A 20,423-nucleotide genomic window follows, 5' to 3' on the forward strand; every position below is an offset into this window, starting at 1 on the left:
TTCAAGTCCTCAATTGGCACATGTGTCTATTCTGATAAGATGACACTGACTAGGAAGACAATGCATTCATTCCGCAAGTGCTTCTGCGAATTTAACATTGATATAACTCGATCCTTTAAGACATGCTTCAAGAGTTTGAATTTTACCTTAGGGACACCAGACTAAGACAAAACAACCTTCCCATCACGACATAAAACTTTGGCGTGATACTTATGTAACCAATCCATACCTAATATGACATCAAACTCAGTCATATTGAACAGAATCACACTAGCAGGCAGATGCTGGTCTGTTAAAACCATGTCCAATTTTGATATGTAGGTTATACGAACCGTGTTCTTCCCAATCGGGTTGTACACATCAAAAACATTTTTCAAGGGTTCCATAGGTACACACAATTGTTTAACAAAGTTAATAGCAATGAAAGTATGCATTGCACGATAATAAAAAAGTATTAAAATCGTTTAGCCAACAACTAGAATGGTACCTTAAACGAGTTCTCCTTTGGTCAGATGTTCGACCGAGGTAGCGTAAACTCGTTCGATCAAGTTCTTCTTTAGTCCCCTTGTAAAAGTATGCATTTTTTGTGCATTTGACACCCAATAAAGACTATTTTTTATTGTGTGTTGAGTTTCTCTAATCCCATAAGTGGCTGGTGTGCTTGTGCTTTTTGCTTCGTTCTGTGGGTGTGTATGTGCCTCTTGTTTGAGGTGTGTGAAAAGTTCATGATTTCATTACAAAAATAGCTTAATAAGGCTCGGTTCTCCACAATTATGACAAGTCAACATTAGTTCTCTTTTTGTCGTCATCATATCTAGGCTTCCCATTGCAAGGTTTTGAAAAATTGGGTGGTTTGTAAACATTTGTATTGGCCTCCGGTCTTGAGATGGCCAATACATTATCCTTTATCTCTTTAGATTCAGTCATAGCTTTTAGTCTTGTCTCCTTCATGCATACTTGAGTCAAAACTTCGTGTAATGAAAGAGGAATTTTTCTATGAATAATATTGATATGAACTTTGGGTGTAAGTCTTCTAAAAAATTGGAATAATTGTTCCTCATGTTTATATTTCTTCCATTCTTGAGCATCTTTTGGAGTCTCCCGTATAGGCTCAAGTTTAGCCAATTGATCCCAAAGTCTCTTGAGGATACTATATTATTCCCTCACGGTCTTTTCACCTTGTTGGAATTGTGTACCTTGTCTTTGAAATCCCATTTGTAAACCACATCCTTTTGGGTATACGTTTTTCTAACATATTCCCAAGTCTCATTGTCTCTTTCAAATTCAAGAATGTCAGAGCAAGGCTCTTCATGCATACTACCCATAAAGAATGAGAGGACCTTGTCATATGCTACTTCCCATTCTTTATAAACTTTTTTATAGTCAATCATAGCCTTTTCCTTTTCAATTTCTTTAAAGCTTTCTTCATTTGATCCACCATCGGTTCCAACAACCAATTTTGTGAGAATTGGTTGTGGTTCTAATATGGATCCATCAACAAAATACCATAAGTCTTTACTCATGAGGATCCTCTTTACTGCAACGGCCCACGTGTTGTAGTTTTTCCCATCAAATTTGATGAGAACAACCGTTACAATTTCTTTATCGGCTATAGTGGAGGAAATAATGGAGATAAGAATGAGAAAAATGAAGACGGGAAGAAAGTGAAACAAGATTGGTGAAGAAGTTTGATGGCATACTCCCCGAGGCAACAAACCAATGCTTCATCAATCCCACGAATCTCCTCTTCAAGCTTTTGCCCAAGTGCACCAAAGGATCTGATACCATGTAATGAAACAACAAGTGCACAAATACAATGCCACAATGTGGCTACAAAGGTTGCACACTCACAAGAACAAAAGCGACTAATGGGCCAAATACAAAGAGCCACTAAGGGTTAATCACACAAACTCTCAAAAGGGAGCAAGAACATAAAAATAATGAGTTTATTGAACAATGCTTGGCACCAAGCATAAGAATTACAAGGGGAAGGAGTGCCTTTAAATAGGCACTCCATGTACCAAGGGTCTGGCCCAACTAGCTATTGGGCCAGCCCCAACGACTAGATTTCTGGCTGTTGGGGCTGGTCCTATTAATTACAAGAACAGAAAAAATAAAAGATAAAAAGAAATAAAAAATAAGAGGTTGTTTGTGATGCCCCGAAATTTAAAACCCAAAATTTTACCAAATTTTTTGAAATGTTTTCTTTTTAAATATTGGCAGCGGAAAACAATTTAATATTAAGTCTGGTTTTAAAATTTTTGAGCGAGCCACCAAGGTGAAATAAGTCCAAGTTATTATCAAGGTGAAAACCAAATTATTATTTACATCATTTTTGACAAAATGTATATAGTTCAAAACTTGGAAATACAAAATATTATGAACAAAATGAAAGTTTTCCTCTGCACCTGTATTGAGAAAGAGAAGAGAGAGAGAGAGATCGATTGCGGCTGTCACGATTTCAGTAATACGAAATCGTGACCTAAACTTGTGTATTTAAGTTTACATTACAGTATGGGTCTGGGTCTGGTGTATCCAGACCCGATAAATGCAAAAGGGTACATGGTCTTTACATGAATCGGGTCGGATCCTTTGCACCTTTTTCACCCCCCTCAAGTTGATCATGGTTTTGGACCATGAACAACTTGCTTTTAAGCATCCAAAAGCGATCCTTGGTTAACCCTTTGGTAAATATGTCTGCAATCTGTCTTTCAGTGCTGACAAACTCAGGCTCAATCTCTTTTTCTTCAACCTTTTTGTCTCAGAAAGTGTTGGTCGATCTCAATGTGCTTGGCACGACTGTGATGTATTGGATTGAATGACATGTTGATAGCACTTTGATTGTCACAGAGCAAGGTAGTGTGGGAGATCTTTTCTCCTACTTCAGTTAGAAGATGCCTGATCCATGTGACTTCGGCAGTGGCAGCAACCATGGATCTATATTCAGTCTCAGTGCTTGATCTAGCGATAGCTTTTTGTTTTCTACTGCTCCAAGAGACTAAATTTCTTCCAATGAAGGCACAATATCCTGATGTAGATCTTCGTTCGTCAGGATCTCCTCCCAGTCTGCATCACAATATACAGTAATTTCGTGCTCGTCTTGGCCATATGACTGTGGTAAATATATCAATCCATCCCCAATAGTCCCTTTCAGATATCTAAGGATCCTCTTGACCGCTTCCATATGTCCAGTACGTGGCGCATGCATAAATTGAGACACTTGATTGACTGAATAAACAATATCAGGTCTAATGAATGTGAGGTATTGTAACATTCCTATTATGCTGCGATACCTGGTGGGGTCATCACACAGATCTCCATCATGAGCGCTAAGTTTTTGATGAAGTACACTCGGAGTTCCTAGAGGTTTGCAGTCTTTCATGCCTGCTTTGCTGAGAACATCTACGGTGTACTTGTGTTGAGTGAGTGTCAAGCCATGAGCCTGATTATCAACTTCTACACCAAGGAAATAGCGTAGAACTCCAAGATCTTTCATTTTGAACCTTTGACCTAATAAGTCTTTTATTTCTTGGATGTGGTCCGCAGAGTTTCTTGTGATGATAATATCATCGACATAAATTAATAATAGAGTGGTCACAGGCGGGCTTTTAAAAATAAATAATGAGTGGTCCAGCATGGAACGTGAAAATCCATGTTTCTGAATCTCTAGCGAGAAGCTATCAAACCAAGAGCGAGATGCTTGCTTCAGGTCGTAGATGGCTCTTTTTAGCTTGCATACATGGGTTTTACAATTTTGTTCTTGATATCCAGGGGGTTGTTCCATGTATACTTCCTCCTTCAAATTCCCATGTAAGAATGCATTTTTTACATCAAGCTGACTCAACTTCCATCTATGTTCAACAGCCAGGGAAATGATAATTCAAACTGTTCCCATTCTTACAACTGGACTAAAAGTCTCATCATAGTCTTGCCCTGCTTCTTGAGTAAATCCTTTTGCTACAAGCCTTGCCTTATATCGTTCAATGGTTCCATCTGGCTTGTACTTGATTTTGTAGACCCATTTGCATCCGACAACATTTTTGTCAGGTGGTCTGGGAACAACTTCCCATGTTCCACATTCATGCAAGGCTTGCATTTCATCATTCATTGCTTCTACCCATTTCATAGAAGCGACTGCCTGATGGGCTCTTCGTCCTTATTGATGACAGTTAAAAACAGTTGAAGATCCAAGGAGAAGTTGTTATAACTAACCCACCTGCCAATAGGATGTCGTATGCGGTTTGATTTTCTGGCTGCAAGAGTATGAGAAGGAGCAGGATTGGCGACTGAGACATGATCTGAATGGCTTGATGTTGTTGGTCTCTGTCTAGAATAGACAATGCCTTTGTATCTGCCCGGTACTTCCTCTGCATTCTGTGACCCCGACGTCTCAGTGTTCTCAAACACCTCTTCTTGTTGCACGCAATCTGAGGAACATGCTTCGTTGGAGCCAGCAAAAAGTTTTGAGCTCAGCCAAGGATAGTAAATTTCAGTTGGCATATTCATTGTGTCAGCTCCGTGATCAAAATTTTGTTCATCAAAGACAACATTTCTTGAGGTTCTGATGTGTTTGTTGGTGGGATCATAACACCTATATCGTTTATAGTCATCTGCATATCCCACAAATCTGCACTTTTGGGCCTTGTCTTGAAACTTGTTTCTCAGGGACTGATCGATGTGCACATAGCAGACACATCCAAAAACACGCAGATCATGATAACTAGGATGAGTTTGAAAAAGACAGTGATAAGGAGACTTATTTTCCAGAATAACCATAGGCAGTCTATTTATCACATGCACAGCAGAATGGAAAGCTTTTGTCCATAGGTTGATGGGAAGATTGTTGTCATGAAGCATACTCATAACACTTTCAACGATATGCCAGTGTTTTTGTTCAGCAATTCCATTTTGTTGAGGGGTGTGAGGACATGACACCCTTCTTTCTATTCCGTTATTTTGAAGAAAAGAAATAAAATCACGGGATGAGAATTCCCCACCTCCATCACATTGGAAAAATTGAATGGACTCAGAAAATTGATTTTTGACAAGGGAAAGAAAATTTTGAAACAGAGAATACTTCCGACTTATTTTTTATGAAATATATCCAAGTGTATCGAGAATAGTTATCAACAAATATTAGATAGTATTTGCTCCTAGATCCAGAGGCAATTGGGGTGGGTCCCCATACATCAAAACATATTATCTCAAAAGGTTTTGAAGCTCTCTTATTAATAGAATGAAAAGGCAATACATGACTCTTGCAGAAAAGACAACTGGAACATTTGTGACTGTTCTCATCCCTATTGAGACTTTCTTTTGGAATGAGATTATTAGATACAAGTTTCTCAATAAAATGACTCCCACAATATGTTAATCGACTATGCCATAAGAATGACTTATTACATTCAGAAATACTAAAAACATTAGCAGAAGAGGATGAACACGACTCTAATGAGGGCTTTGAATTCAGCTGGACAGGGCGAACAACATGACAAGGAGCTTCTTCAAAGACATACATATTGTCTCGTCTCTTTCCTTCAGCAAATGTTTCCAACGTGCGTAGGTCCTTGACCTGCACAGAGAAGGGAGTGAATTCAACTGAAGCATTATTATCATCAATAAGTTTGGAAACAGAGACAATATTTTTCTTAATGTTAGGAGCATGAAGAACGTCAGAAAGAGTAAGAGTGAAATATGACATGGGAATGACAATTTTTCCAACATGAGAAACAGGATGGTGGGATCCATCTCCAGTGACAATCTTACTTTTTCCAAAATAAGAAATGGGATTAGAAATCTTACTTGCATCACCTGTCACATGAGTCGCTGCCCCTGTGTCGACAAACCAAGTGCCTTCATCACTCTGCTTCAATTTCAACTCTGACAAGGCATATATCAGCAAATCTTTAATCTCTCCACTATTTGAGAACTTCCTTTTGTTTTCTGTCTGTAGACCCTTTCCTTTATTCTCTGGATTATGCCAACAATTCGCCTTGATATGCCCCTTTTTGTTATAAAGGAAGCAAGTAGGAATGAATCTTGATCCCTGCACATGAGCTAACATATTTGGAGTGGGCAGCAGACCACGCCCTCTGTGTCCACTTCGCCCTTGTCCTCCTTGTCCTCGTCCTCTACCATAAGTCACTCCTGTGGCAAAAACTTCCTGAGAATTTGTGTGAATGTGAGATTCCTCAGAGAACCCTTTCAGAGTCATCTCATACTGAATCAATTTTGCTCGCAACTCATCAAAGGTAGGAAGGGCAGGGAGACACAATAGTGAAGTGACGATCATATTGTAGTCGGATCCCAATCCACTCAGAGTCTGTTGTACCATATCACTGTCACTCACCGCGCATCCTATAATTGCAAGTTGGTCTGTGATAGTCTTCATCTTGTTCAGATATTCCATGATGGTCATGGAATCTTTTCTCAGCCTCTGAAATTCCCTCTTGAGAAAAACCATTATTGCCTGTGAAACTTGTGAATATGTTTGAACCAATTTTTCCCAAAGTTGCAGAGCAGTACAATTGTCGGGAATTGCAACAAGGACCTCTTGGGACAAGGTAGAAGTGATATATGCAACCACTGACTGATCTTTCATTTCCCAGTTGAGGTACTCTACATTCTTGACATACACAATTGAACTTACTCTTTTGTCGTCTTTTTCCTCTCTCGTAACAAATTCGAGTAGAGCGGGAGTGGTTCCATTAAGGTGACCTAAGAGACCTTGACTCCTTATAAAAAGAATGATTTGTCTCTTCCAAATCAAGAAGTTTGAGGTAGTTAACTTTTCAGAAACGAGTTGAGTGAGAAAACTTGAAGAAAGATTGGATGAAGAGGAATGAAGATCCATGAAGAAAACAGTTTTAACAAGAAAAGGAACCTTTTTTTTGTTACCAGAGTATTCACAGAGTGCTCAGTCTGCAGCCAGAGAGGTTTGTTGATCGTCTTCCTTTTTTTTTTTGACGACTGAGTAACTCAAAGATTGGCGACCAGAGGCTGTCAGAAGAAGGACTGAGTTTTCTCTTCTACCTTCTGTAAGGTTGGATATTTAAGCAATGAAATTTTTTTTTCAGACCGTATTTTCAATGTGGATCCCACTTGTAACAGTCAAAAGAAATATGATACGAGAAAGGACAAATGAGAGCAAAAGGAATGAGAGTCGAATCAAATAAGAGGATGTCACACAGCAGGCTGGACAACAAAAAGGTTTAGAATCCCAGATTTGATGTCGCAGGTCTGCCCGAAATGCACGATCAGACCTAGATATCTAGCCCAGTAGAAGAAGGGATACGCAGAAAAAAAAAAGATTTGAATAAAGAATGAAGTGTAGGTTGGGTTATAATTTGATCTTAGTGTTTCACGTGTAACAGGAGATTCACGTGCTTTTCCCTTTCTTTGAAGTACAGGGTTATCGTGAACCAGGGTTCACGTGAACTCTTCGTGAACAGCTTAGGGATTCACGTGAGACGTGAATCCACTAAAAAAGAAGAGAAAGATTGGGAAAACAGAAAAGGGAGAAACGAGAGATGGAGATTGGGAATGGAGGTAGAGAAAGAAGAAATCTGAAGGAGAAAAGAAGATGGGAGATGAACGAATCCTCAAACCTTTGATCTGTCGCACCTTTGGAATCCTCTTCAACCCCTAGATAGATCTATGCTTTGATACCATGAAAGTTTTCCTCTGCACCTGTATTGAGAAAGAGAAGAGAGAGAGAGAGGGAGAGAGAGAGAGATCGATTGCGGCTGTCACGATTTCAGTAATACGAAATCGTGACCTAAACTTGTGTATTTAAGTTTACATTACAGTATGGGTCCGGGTCTGGTGTATCCAGACCCAATAAATGCAAAAGGGTACATGGTCTTTACATGGATCGGGTCAGATCCTTTGCACCTTTTTCACAAAAGTCTCAAGCTGGTCCCTGGATCCTTTGGAGAGTAATAGTTCCTCGATGTCACTCCTGCCCCGCTGCATTCACTGACCTGTACCTGAAGAAAAACCCATTAAAGGGTCAGACTTCTGACAGTCTATACCAATTTTGGTAATTCAAAATATTAAACATATTCAGTTAATTCAGATAAAGCATTTTTACTAAAAAGTAAGACAAAATACATAACAAAACTGTTTGGATAATTAAGACATATTTTCATTTTAAATTGTGATTAAAAAGGTTCTTTGTTTTGATAATTAATCCACCCTGGTACGTGGGGGAAGACCATTGCAAACAACCGAGGCATTCCGGGGGTGTATTATTCTCAGATATTTTAATTTCGGGTACCTGACTATAGCGGACCCAAAGCGGGCGGTCCGTGACCAGGAGAATCACCGCTAAGGTAGAACAAAGAGTAGGATGCATCCTGGACTACTGCAGTAGTTGGGGATCTATCACCTAGGACACGTGGATAGCCCGAACCTCCGTAGGCCTACGAGTGAGTGGAGACCACTAGGATTCCTCACTCCCAAAAATTAAAACAAAATCACTCGAGGTTGTACCATCTACTTTCTCCAAGGTAGAGATCATAATAAATAATAAAATAGGTCAGAAGGGTTATCTTTATTACATGGATTATTTTAAGTGTCTTACACTGTGTAGGCCAGAATAGGGGTTCAATAATCTAAATACCCATTTTTCGGGTAATAACCAGAGTCATGTATACCTGACCCAATCAGTACTTGCTCTCTATAGCGGAACAATATCTTGAGTTTTGTATGTAGGCATGTTTTATTTATTAGATAGTGTTTTGTTTGTACGTTGGGAGTTGATTTATTTTAAGCTCGTACACGAGCCAATCCCAGAACGGAAGTATGCCCTACACACTACTGTGTACCAGAAAAGTTGCTACAACCTTGGCCTCTTTTGGGCCACAACTATTTTCTTTTCCTTTTTATTTGGAGTGGACTATTCTATTGTCAATAGGGTTCTCTGAACCTAGAGCTCTATTCTTGAGCTAAGTAGAGATGCACGTTGTTCTATGCATGCTTCCAATATTTTATCTTTATAAAGCAGAATATAAGCGAAAAATATTATTTTATTCAAAATATATGCATGCATCTTTGTAATATTTTATTCAGAGTATGATGCCTACCAAAAACTACTATTTTATTATTTTACGTACAAAAACTATTATTTTATTTGAAGTATGATTATTTTATTTCAAGTAAGATATATACCAAAACTTATTATTTTATTTGAAATATATTTGTTTTATTCGAAGTATGACACATCAAAACTACTTTATTTAAAATCCAATGTATATATATATATATATATATATATATATATATATATATATATATATATATATATATATATATATATATTCATGAGACAAAACGAATACGTGCGTAAGCAAACATGTTTCCAAAATTTATTTAAATATTCGAAATCCACATGCATTTGATAGAGCTTACCTCGTAAATAATGTTGGTAAGAGACGGAAAAATTCTCAAAAATCTTGGGAGAATTTTTCCTCCAAGTTGAACTTTCGAGGTGTGAGAGCAAATCATGTTTGAAGAGTTTGGTGTTGCAGCATGGAAGGGAGGAGTATGGGTGCAGTGCAGTGGGTGATCAAATTCTAATGAGCAGGGCTCGGTTGGGCTGGAGCGGGGACGAATTGAGTTTTAACTAGGGCAAGCTGAACTCGAGTGGGGGTCGATCTGCACCCAGGTGAGTCAGGTTGTTGGGTTAGGTGGTTGTATGTGGTGGTGGTTCAACTACCACCAATGGTGGTGATAGAAGAAAGAAGAGGTTGGTTGGGTTAGCCACTAGCAATGGTGGTTTAGGTGGTGAAAGGGAGGGAGTGAAGGAGAGTGGGAGAGAGAGTAAAGTAGAGAGGTGAGAGGGTTTGGATGAATGAAACAAAGGAGGGGATGAAGCCCTTTATGTAGCGGAGAAGGGAAGCCCTGGTGTTGCCAAATGGCAACACCAAGTCATCCACATGGATGATCCTTCTTTAACAACTGTGAAACCTATTTAACACTTGTTAAAGTTAGTCAAAACCATGGGAGAAAAAGAGTGGGTGCTCCATGTTCTTAGCTTAAATGGGTCTTGGGGAGGATCAATTGTGCCCTTCTTTAACAACTGTTAAATCTATTTAACACTTGTTAAAGTTGGCCAAAACCTATGTCACATGGGTGCGGGTGCGGGTGCGGGTGCGGGTGCGACACGGGTGCGGCGCAATTCCAAAAAATTTGGACACGGGGACTCGGCTATATATATATATATATTAAAAAATATATATTATAAATATATATATTTTAAATATTATAATTATATATATAACAATAAATTAACACATAAAGATTGTAAATTTTAAAGCAAAAAAAAAGCAATTCTTAACAACACAAACTTACCAAAATATAACACATAAAGAAGCTTGTGAGTGTGATAAACAACAAAACTTATCATAAATCTGCCTCATCGTCTGAATTAGAAGGAAGAACAGGATCGAGGTAGTCCATGTTGAGAGTATGTAAATTATGTTCTCCCTCCAAGTCAAAATCTTCTGGATTTACATCCCAATTCTTGGATGGTCCACAACTGCATCAAAAAATCACTATATTAGTATCTAACTTAAAACTTTGAATACAAATATGAAATATTTAAATAAAAACTTTGAATACAAAGAAAAAAAAGTACCTATACTCTTCTTTGGTGCGGCGAGAAATTAATCGTAGATTTGAGTGAACATATACCAAATCCTCTGCTCTTTTACTAGTGAGTTTGTTTCTTTTAATGTTGTGAATTTGAGCATATGTACTCCAATTTCTTTCACAACAAGATGATGTAGCAGGTTGGGATAACAACTTCATTGCAAGACGTTGCAGATTTGGTGTCTCTGATCCATATGTTGCCCACCAATTAAGGGGATCTTCCTCGTCCCTTGCCACAAGTGCTGCTAAAGAATCAAATCTTCCAGTAGAAAACTTGCCAAACTCACTATTTACAACCTTAAACATGTGAGGATCATTAAAAACTCTTCCCAAATATATCATTCTATTTCTTGATATCTCAGGATCTTCATTTGGAGAAACACGACCAACACCTGCTGTCAACCATTTTTTTGCATAGTATTTTGGATTGAGAGAGTGTGCCATGCAATGCAAGGGTGTATTGCTTTTATCCCATCTTCTCACTAAAACTGAATGTACATGATTGTAAAATTCTGAATCATCAAGTGCAATATCTTTCTTCTCATGTTTAAAAATGATACTTTGAACTTTTTCAATCATATTGTCCCACATTTCATAAATTCTATGAAGCATGGGTACATCTCTGTCAACTTCTCTCAGCATTTCCCAAATAGGCTCTGTAAATTCAACAAAATATGTAATTTTATCCCACCAAAAATCATCACAGATGCATTTTTTGATAGCTTGAGTCTTGACATCATCTTCAGTACGATAAAAATCCCAATCTTGATCAGCCACCATCATCATCAATGCATTCTTGAGTTGCTTAATTCTTTTTATCATAACAATTAGAGAAGCAAAATGAGTTTCAGCAACTTTCAGTAACTTGAGATCAGAATGCCTATTAAATATAGAAAGGGCATGATGATGGTTTACAACAAAATTTCTAATATTTCGAACATCATGCTCTATTTCCTCAATCCATAAGCACATTTCATGTGCATGTGCATCATCTTTTGATGGATTGCATATACTCTTAAGTGCCAAATTTAAACTGTGTGCTGCACAAGGAGTCCAAAAAATATGTGAATATGTATCTTCACTTGCCAAATTCATTCCTGCACGACTGCAAACTGGAGCATTGTCAGTAATGATTTGCACCACACTTTCTTCACCCACTTCTTTTATCACTTCAACAAATAATCTCTTTAAATATTCAGCATCTTTATACTCTCCAGATGCATCAACAGTCTTCAAAAAGATTGGCCCATTTAGTGAATAAGCAATGAAGTTTATCAGTGGTCGCCTTTGTATATCAGTCCACCCATCAGAAACAATCGACACTCCATGTCGTTTCCATGCAAATTTTTGGGTCTCTAGCAAGTCTTCAATTCTATTTTTTTCCTCTGCAAGAAGGACTGTTCTTAGTTTTTCTGAACTAGGAGGCACGTAACCACTCAAATTGCAATTAGCCAAAGATGTAATCATATCTTTCCAATATGGACTTCTAGCTACATTAAAAGGAATTGAGCTTGAGTAAAAGAATCGACCAATCTTTTTATCAATTTCTGCTCTTGCCATGTTTTTGAATGACGCTTGTATTGTTTTATTGCTTTCCATCTTTCTTTTCTTTAAAAGCTCTTCTTGTGTATCACTAGCAGTAGGAAAAGACAAATTAATCGAATCGCTTTTCATCTCTGCAATTTTCTTCTTTTCAGCTTCCTCTTGTTCTTTTTTTAATTGCTTTAACATGTCTTTGTCAACCCCAGAACATGCCCTAATTCCTTGACCACGAATATGCAAAAGATGTGCTTTCACACGCGTATAAGAACCTGTGAAAACAGTCTTACATAGATTACAATGAAACTGCACATTCCCACCACCACCACTACTAGCTTTTATCCCTTTTGTCACAAGTCTCCAAAGTGGTTGAGAAACATCTAATTCAGGGTTAGAACTTGAACCAAATGTATTGACACTACCGCTAGAACTCGCCATTATATCTGAAAAGTGAAAAGTGAAAAGAAAATAATTAAATAAGTAAATAAAATAAAGTTAATAAAACAGGGAATATTGGAGGGGCCGAGCCCCTCTTCTGCGAGCAGAGGGTGCAGGGAGGGGGGGCGAGCCCCTCCTCTGCGAGCAGAGGGTGCAGGGAGGGGCCGAGCCCCTCCTCTGCGAGCAGAGGGTGCAGGGAGGGGCCGAGCCCCTCCCCTGCGAGCAGAGGGTGCAGGGAGGGGGGCCGAGCCCCTCTTCTGCGTGCAAAGGGTGCAGGGAGGGGGGCCGAGCCCCTCCTCTGCGAGCAGATGGTGCAGGGAGGGGCCGAGCCCCTCCCCTGCGAGCAGAGGGTGCAGGGAGGGGCCGAGCCCCTTCCCTGCGAGCAGAGGGTGCAGGGAGGGGCCGAGCCCCTCCCCTGCGAGCCGAGGGTGCAGGGAGGGGGGCCGAGCCCCTCCCCTGCGAGCAGATGGTGCAGGGAGGGGAGCCGAGCCCCTCCTCTGCGAGCAGATGGTGCAGGGAGGGGCCGAGCCCCTCCCCTGCGAGCAGAGGGTGCAGGGAGGGGCCGAGCCCCTCCCCTGCGAGCCGAGGGTGCAGGGAGGGGGGCCGAGCCCCTCCCCTGCGAGCAGATGGTGCAGGGAGGGGGGCCGAGCCCCTCCTCTGCGAGCAGATGGTGCAGGGAGGGGCCGAGCCCCTCCCCTGCGAGCAGAGGGTGCAGGGAGGGGGGCCGAGCCCCTCCCCTGCGAATCGAGGGTGCAGGGAGGGGGGCCGAGCCCCTCCCCTGCGAGCAGAGGGTGCAGGGAGGGGCCGAGCCCCTCCCCTGCGAGCAGAGGGTGCAGGAAGGGGGGCCGAGCCCCTCCTCTGCGAGCAGAGGGTGCAGGGAGGGAGGCTACGAGCAGGGTCGACATACCTGACGGAGGAGGAACCGGTGGCTGCCTGTCGCCGGAGTTCGGATCGCCGGCGTGGTTGCAGGAGAAAGCTGCAGGGGCTGAGGGAGAGAGGCAAAATCGAGAGGGTAAGCCCCTCTCCCTGTCGATAAACCCCTTTTAGGGTTCGGCTGCCAAAAAAATTGGATCTGGGTCGGGTTTGGACCCGACACGACCCGGATCCAAAACAAAATTGAAAACTCGAACTGGACAATTTTGGACTCGGTCAAAGTTGACCGAGTCCAAAATGTGGTCGGACTCGGCCCGGACTCGTTGACCGAGTCCGACTCGGAGTTGACCGAGTCCGGGCCGAGTCCAAAGCCGCACCCGAGTCCGCACCCGAGTCCGTGCGTGTCGACGCGGGTGCGGCAACCCTTTAGCCGAGTCCGTGTGACATAGGCCAAAACCATGGAAGAAAAATAGTGGGTGCCCCATGTTCTAGCTTAAATGGGCCTTGGGTTGGATTAATTGTGATCCAATATTGATCTAACCTTGGTTCCAAGGCTCTTATTAGTTACATTAACTAAATAGGCTCAATCATATTGTGTGTGTATATATATATATATATATATATATATATATTTTTATTTTCTTGTATACACATTAAATCAGGGTTGACTGGACTTATTCAATGGGTGGGTGGACGGGTATGATCCTCTAGCGACATTTATAAAATTATTATTTTACCCTTGAAACTTGTCGAGCATGTTCTGAATGTGTTTTAACTCCGATTTTGATGAAATCAAAACTGTTTTTCTTGGATTTTCGATACGAATGCAACCAAGTGTTCAAAACTCATAAAGTCAACCTTCAAAATTATGATTTTGCTCTTGAGGTTGTTGGGCATGTGTTACGAGCGTACGAGCTCCGATTTCGATGAAATCACTTGCATTCTTTTCAGAATTTTGATGCGGTCGCAATCGTGTATTCAAAAATCATAAAATAGATTGCCAAAAATATTCATTACCTTAGATATTTATATTCAAACAAAAATATCTGAAAAATTGTCGGGTATTACATCGTCAGTCCCTATTGGACTGACACCTGTACAAGGTGAAATTACTGAAATACCCTTAAGGGGTATTTCAGTTTACATACACATTAGGAGACATATATATCCTCAACAAATAATACAAAATTGATGGTCGATATGAGGCAACTTGGATGAATCACGAGTTGGCTCACTGAATTTGCCAACTATGATGCAAGGAATTTAAAGAATCAATACTTTTAGTAAGCTCATGAGGTATTTACATTTGGCAGGCTGGGTTTCTAAAATTAACCCCAAATTATGTCCAATTTAGAAGTTTAAGATGTTGCGTGTGTGTATGTGCATGCTCAAGCGCCATGTCTCTATGCCTCTCTTTTTAGAAGTATGCCATTCAACCTGCTTCCGACTCATACTTCCTGTCCCCATTCCATTCTGTGTATAATTTCTTTTGCTATATGTTCTGCACATATTTCAGTTGTCTATCAAACATGTGCTCTTTTGATACATGAAATCTGATTTCTCTTTGTAAGTGTGATCACAGAAAAATGTTGGCACAGTTGATACACATGTTGCAGATTATCAAAAGATGATCGACAATCTGCAGGCAAGCATTTAGGCAACTTCTCCTTTAATTTGAAAAGGCATCTGTATATTCTAACATATGGCCATTGATATGTAGATTGAGGTCTCACAGTTGAGAAAACAATTGGAAGAGAAGGAGTTGCAGCTAAGCACTAAACCAACAGAAAAAGCTGCAGATGATGAGCTGTCATGGCTAAATGTTCTGAGCCATGAAACAAATGAAAATGTACAGGAACGCATAAACTTGCAAAAAGCATTGTTTGAACTGGAGGAAATTAATCTCCGTAACCGCATTGAACTGCAGCATCTTGATGATGCTATTGCCAAACAGGTAAGAACAAAATTCCTCATTCTTGGTTTCTAGCAGGTTGGGGAGAGGCCAATATTGTGTTTGGAGCCAAATTCTTGGAAGATTAACCCAATTTTTGGCTTATATCTTATGCCAAATTTGTTTAGAGCATGAATTATATCCTTTCAATAATAAGAGTGTATATAAGTCTCCTGGCTGCAGGCTTGGGCCGAAAGATAAACAAAATGTGAATGCTAATTTCCATTCCTCGAGAAATACTGAAAGCCACTACATTATCAATGTGAAACTATTTCAAACTTGATACAGTTTCTTAGTTTTCAATAGACAAAATAAGTGGTTTTGCATTTATGTTGTGGCGACTTCCTATGCTCATGTTTTCTTGGATGAGTATAGCTGATAAAGAGAACAAATATTAGATATTTGATCAAGGGACATTGTTTTACCTTTTTGTGTTCCAATTCTTTTTCAACACATTTGATAATTGTTGAACATTTGAGCTATAAATTTTGTTAGTGATATCTTATGATTCATTTATATTCTTTGTGTGATCTCTACTTTCACCTGTGTAGCAATGGTGCTCAGACACTTCATTCATAGTTCTCTATAACATTCTTAGGACATCTTTTTAAATGTCCAGGGTGCCAAAGTATTTAACTAAAGGAAGTCTAACTGTCTAAAGCAAGCATCAGTGAAAAATGCTGTCTATGGGCCATTCTAGATGTAAATTGTGGAATAAACTTCTATAGTAATGATCCTCATCCTACACGAGATTAGATACTTTGTTAGCTTTCTGAAAGCTTATCGAAGGTTTTAATTTGGTGAAATCATACTTGTACTGGTTGCCATCCAGCATATGTCAGCTGCAATGATAGTACTTAGTTTAATTGCAATCATTTGAATCTATAAAATAATGGGTGCATGCACAGGCTCTGTGTTCACAATCCAACTTACAATGAGGTTAATTTGAATGGCTGAATTAGTTATGGTTCGTATAGAAATTGATCATTTCAATGTCTGGTAAATGCCCATCCATAACCTTGCAGATGAAGTTCATCACTGTCAGTTTTAAGGTTACGGATTGATGATATTTTGTGATTTATTCCATCTATTCCATGATCGAAACAAACAGAGATACATGTTGCACAGTCATTTTGAATCAGAAGAGATATTATAAAACTGTTATTGTAATTCTATCTTTCTTTTTGTTTTTATATAATTTTATTACTTGGGCAACCATACAATCTGCTTTTCTAGGCCATTGAAAAGGATGGGGTAGTTGTACAAGCTCTAAGGTCAAGGAGGCAAGTTATTCTCGACAACATTCGTGATAATGATGAGGCTGGTGCTGGTTATCAGAAGGTTATTCTTGTCAACTAATATTTTACTTCATGATGGATGTTTCTTCACAACTAAATTTGACTTCATCTTTTGCAGGAGATTGAGGAAAATGAGAAACACCGTAGACTGCTGCAAAATATGATTGAAGAAGCCATAAGAAATAATGGTAACAAAACCTACTTGCATATTCTCAGTCAATATCGCCTCTTGGTAAGAATAAAAGACGAAGTTCTCAACTTTCTTCCAGTAATATCATGTGAAGCTGGACTCTTATCATGGTCTCTTCTAATATATGCAGGGAATGGCTAATACTGAACTTCAGTTTGAAATAGCAATCCGAGATCAATCTATACATGATCAAAGAGAAGCACAGAGGAACCTGTGGAATTTGCTTATGGCATCGGGTCTCGATCATAAACAGATAATGGAATTGGCTGCTAAACAGGGAATTACTATAGAAGACTGGGGTAGACCAGTTCCTGTAGGGGTTTCGGGTGCAAAGTCACCAGCTCGGATTTATGACCGTTTTTCACATTTATCACCATATCCAAGAACTCCGAGTTTTGGTCGTAATGAACATCCTTGTGCTTCAACATCATGTTTGCTTCAACATCACCAGGATTTCCATTCCACGTCCTGTTATAATAGTCCATGGGACACACATACTTTGTGCAGACAAGAACACCATAGCGCCTTCTATCTACTATCTCATGACCACTCACCATCATCCTATCTGGGCACGAGGAACCTAAGTGAACATTGGGCTTCTGTGAAACCACTGCAATGTTTCTATACACCTGACAAATTTGCACAAGATACACGTGGTAGCTTGCACCCAGAAATCCAAAACAAGTCTTGCCTGTGGAGCAAAGATAACTGCATGCCTTGGGCCACTTTCCGGGAAGACTATGGTGGACCACGTAAGGTGCTAGCTTTTCATTTTTTCTTTGCCTTTGCATGTTTGTAAACGTGCATGCATATACTATCGTCTTCCCATCTCATCATTGTTTCCTATTTCCCATTAATTTTTATTTGATTGGCATTTTATTTAGAGGCCTTGATAGTGATGATTAGCCTTACAAAAACAATCAAGAAAAAAATTCAAAAAAGAAAAGAAAAGTTCTAAAGTATCACTCTAGACCAAGGTTGCCAGACTAGGAAGCGAAAGTGGGAAACTATACGGGAAGCGAAAGCGAGAAGCGATGCATTTTAAAATGTATAAGCAGCAGGAAGCGAGAAAAAAAAAACAATATAAGAATTGAATGAGAATCAAAATGGAACACAAATAAAAACTAAAATAAAAGTTCTAATCTTGAATTTCATGATTTTTTAGTGTAAAAATTAAATTTTTAACAAAATCTAGAAATGATGACTGCCAATTTAGAGAAAGCACATGGAAGTGAGTGAGAAGCGTGAGAGAAAATACGTAAAAAACATGAAAAGTAGTGTGAGAGAACGTATAAGAAGAATAGTTGAAGCATGTAGAAAACAGACGAGAAGTGTGGGAAAATCGAGATTCTCATCAAGTTTCGGAAGCAATGGGTATCGTGCTTCTGAAGCAGAGTTTTTGTTAAGCAAGCTTCCCACCTGTCTAAGAAGCTTTCGGTAGCTCTGCTCTGGACTCTAGGTCATTCTCTTTTTCCACTCCTCTTAATCATTATTCAGAAAAATGCCAATTTGTCCTGGTTCAAGCTAGCTTTCAACAATGTCAGTTGGCTCATTGTATTCTATACCCTTCTTTGCATGTGAAAAGTGATGGCTGCATCACTGTGTAAGACCTATCTTACTTTAGTTAGAGGCCTATCTTAAGTAAATTCTGATTCTTTCTCCTTATCTCATGTTAATGAACTGTCTAACATTGCTTTGCTCGCAAAATGTGCTTCTTCATTATAGTTGCTTCTTTGAGAAGCAGAAGCTTGACCAAAGTTCTGTAATATATATCCCCTTGAAACTTTGATGTTTTCAATGAAAGGTTTTCTTATTTTTCTTTCTATCTATGTGTATCTGGAATATAATCTCGAGAATCATGTGAGCATTATTGAAGCTTTCATACACATACAAAAACACTTTGCTACTTCATTGTCTGGTGATCCCACTAATCTGACAGAAATTGCAGGGATCAGAAGATTGGCTAGCAAGTTCTCAGTTGCATGAAATTCCCATAGTTTCTCATATTGGTCAAGGTCCACACAGTAGCATCAAAATGCATGGAGTTGGCAGTGGGGAGGTAACTGAAGCACTACACAGAAATTCATAAAACAGGTCTGGTATGCCCAGTTCACATCACGTATTCTGTGCTACATGCTCCACTTCCTACCAAAGTTGCCCAGATTTATCCCAGTTGCAACCACCCTTTGCGTCATCAAGGTTAAGGGCTCTTAGCTCCCTCGCTACTGAACACAGGGCCCCTTTCAGTTTTGTATAATTGCTGTATAATGTAAATATGTCATCCATTTGCTGAATTTTGGCTTTTTGGCTGTTAGGCTTCCAATTCATTTATTGTGTTGCTTATATGATATGAAGACTATGTGTTGTATCCACTAGAGGTGCACAATGGATATGATATTGCCCGGGCTCAGGTTGGAGTCGTCTCGTTTAAGGTTGCCACACTCTTCTGATAGAGTAAATGAGCCGAGTCTGGGTGTGCCTAGGCTCAGTATATCAAATAATTCATGCTTAATAGGAATGATGAGCTCAATCAGGCTCAATTAGCGAATTTAAGCTCATAAATATACCAGAGAATTATTCTCTTGCATAAATGACAAAAACCTAACTCCTAACCCAATGGGTAGGACACTTATCCAAGAGGTGGCAGGTTTGAACCCTGCCCTCTATGTAGCACATTTGACCTTTTTTTTTTCAAAGTTCAGTAGCTTGAGCCAAGCTAAGCTCAAAAACTGTTTTCCAAATGAGCCGAACTCATCAAACCCAGGCCCAGCTTGAATTCAGCCCACGTGCAGCCTTAGTATCCAATCTACTACTGTTTCTCATGATCTGGTAACATGTCTCACGCCTCTATGCAATAGCAAGATCATATAATTGTTCCTACCACTACATTCGCTTTGATATGTAATCAACATCATATCAAAGCGCCAGCCCGCCCAATGTTTGTCCCCCCAGCTTATAGAAAGATATCTGATTCTACAAGATTTATAAGATTTTGGGGTTTGCAAGGTCTTGTGCCTGTTTTGTTTGATGGGTAAAAATATTATATTAGGGTTCTGTCTGGGAACCGTAAAGATTCACCAAATCCCAAGCCTCTCAAATGATTATAATCACTGTCTTGGGAGAGATGGTGTTATAAATGGCTAGATTCTAAAAACAAAAAATAACCCGACCTATTTACCCAAATGCCTCATAAATTTTGAAATCCTTTAGATATTCAATTTTGTAAGTTTTTTATTTTTTTTGGACCTTTTTACCCTTAGTGCAAGTTGAGCTCTCAATTTTCGCGCATTGCGTTGTCACACTCTCCCGATCTCTCTAAATCACTAAAAATAAAATTCACATGATATTTTTGTGGAAAACATGATTTTCACATAATACATGATGCAAAAATGGTTACTCCTCACTTTGGTAAAAGCCTTATGATTTTCACATTTGTAGTACAAAAATTGTGACAATGCTTGCAAAAACTGCTTATGTGTGA

At 39.5% G+C, this 20,423-nt stretch overlaps 1 protein-coding gene across 2 annotated transcripts in view; it reads left to right on the plus strand.

The window, feature by feature from the left end:
- The window catches only part of LOC149849219 (P-loop containing nucleoside triphosphate hydrolases superfamily protein), a 166,764-nt gene extending 147,499 nt beyond the window's left edge, over positions 1 to 19,265 (plus strand). The window contains exons 11-16 of one of the 2 annotated variants that reach the window (XM_090013733.1): positions 15,086 to 15,148; positions 15,224 to 15,457; positions 16,691 to 16,795; positions 16,871 to 16,984; positions 17,073 to 17,699; positions 18,891 to 19,265. In XM_090013733.1, coding sequence (XP_089869859.1) covers positions 15,086 to 15,148; positions 15,224 to 15,457; positions 16,691 to 16,795; positions 16,871 to 16,984; positions 17,073 to 17,699; positions 18,891 to 19,031 — 1,284 coding nt within the window. In that variant the 3' untranslated portion in view covers positions 19,032 to 19,265. The remainder of the gene's footprint in view (positions 1 to 15,085; positions 15,149 to 15,223; positions 15,458 to 16,690; positions 16,796 to 16,870; positions 16,985 to 17,072; positions 17,700 to 18,890) is intronic. The other variant, XM_090013741.1, reaches the window with a different exon arrangement.
- Positions 19,266 to 20,423: the final 1,158 nt, after the last annotated feature.

This window comes from Nuphar pumila, chromosome 1, assembly GCF_984573655.1.
Source record: "Nuphar pumila chromosome 1, dmNupPumi1.hap1.1, whole genome shotgun sequence".
NCBI classification, from domain to species: domain Eukaryota; kingdom Viridiplantae; phylum Streptophyta; class Magnoliopsida; order Nymphaeales; family Nymphaeaceae; genus Nuphar; species Nuphar pumila.